We start from the raw sequence: 1,031 nt of genomic DNA, 5'->3' as shown, positions 1-1,031 counted from the left end.
AAGAGAAAAGGAAAAAGAAGAACCAGAACGGCGAGGACGAGATTAAGTATATTGATGTCTATCAAAAGGAGCAGGTACATCCTTCCCATTTCATCCAGCTCGACAGGTTCATTCAGAGATTCAGAGCAGGTCAAGCATATCGCCTTCCTCAGTTCTCTCCTTTTCCATTCCTCGAGGGAAGGGTTCTTTCCGAGGCCACGGCCATAAGCCTTTCAAAGGAGTGTCATCCAAAATGTAGTTTGCGTTGAGCTCAGGTTTCTCAATAGCAAAATTGTATGCCCAGCATTCCGTCTTGGAATCATCCGATACATAACAGCGATATACTTTGTCTGGTGAAAGATGCTCGACGCGGAAGTTGGTTGCAACAGGGCAACTGAGTGTCGTGACCACCAAATTCCCTTTCCAGCTGGGGCCGGTGAGAGCAAAATGACGGTCATAGTAGTACTTGTTGTGCTCCTGCTGATATGGACGCATGGTCAAACAATTCTCCTGCACAATTACATTGTGCTGAGACACATGCAGTCCTTCCCTCATCAAGCCGATGATATCTGACGTGTGAAGTATGAGCTGGGCTTGCCAGCCGACAGTCAAGTTCACCATTGGGACTTCCTCCCTCAGGATGTCGGGGTCAGACCCAACCATGAGATCCACCTTCCATGATTTGGTTGCCTCAACTTTGGGAGGGGATGAGGGACGATGAGTTAGAAAGTCGAAAAGACCCATATTGTCTGCTGTCGGCTGAAGTTTGTGTAATCCGTGGTCAAAATTAGGTGAAAGGGAGTCTCTGGTGATAAGAAGGGAATGGATTCATCTAGTGGAGAGACGACTCCTTTATGCTCATATATACCTACCTAGGCGCAGCAAACTTTCAGCATAGACTTTGTCGCGGTATTTGCGTGGCACTGTGATTTGCAGTTCAGAGAGCTTATGTCGCACACAGAACTTAGTATGGGGCTTTCTCTTTGAGATTATTTCTTTGGACGAGATGGTTAGCCTCTCCTCATGGAGTAAGAAAATATTATACCTTGATA

General features: G+C 46.5%; 1 protein-coding gene across 1 annotated transcript; it reads right to left on the bottom strand.

Moving 5' to 3' along the window:
- Positions 1-120: 120 nt before the first annotated feature.
- On the bottom strand, positions 121-723 carry FTJAE_14275 (uncharacterized protein; the record flags this gene model as incomplete). The annotated part of the gene is made up of 1 exon (XM_037347487.1): positions 121-723. One exon carries the CDS (start codon positions 721-723, stop codon positions 121-123), a length of 603 nt encoding a protein of 200 aa, XP_037198722.1.
- Between the last annotated feature and the right edge of the window lie 308 nt (positions 724-1,031).

The sequence above is a fragment of the Fusarium tjaetaba genome (genome assembly GCF_013396195.1).
Source record: "Fusarium tjaetaba strain NRRL 66243 chromosome Unknown NRRL66243_c0000695, whole genome shotgun sequence".
Taxonomy (NCBI): Eukaryota; Fungi; Ascomycota; class Sordariomycetes; order Hypocreales; family Nectriaceae; genus Fusarium; species Fusarium tjaetaba.
This window is presented reverse-complemented; position numbering and strand designations above follow the sequence as displayed.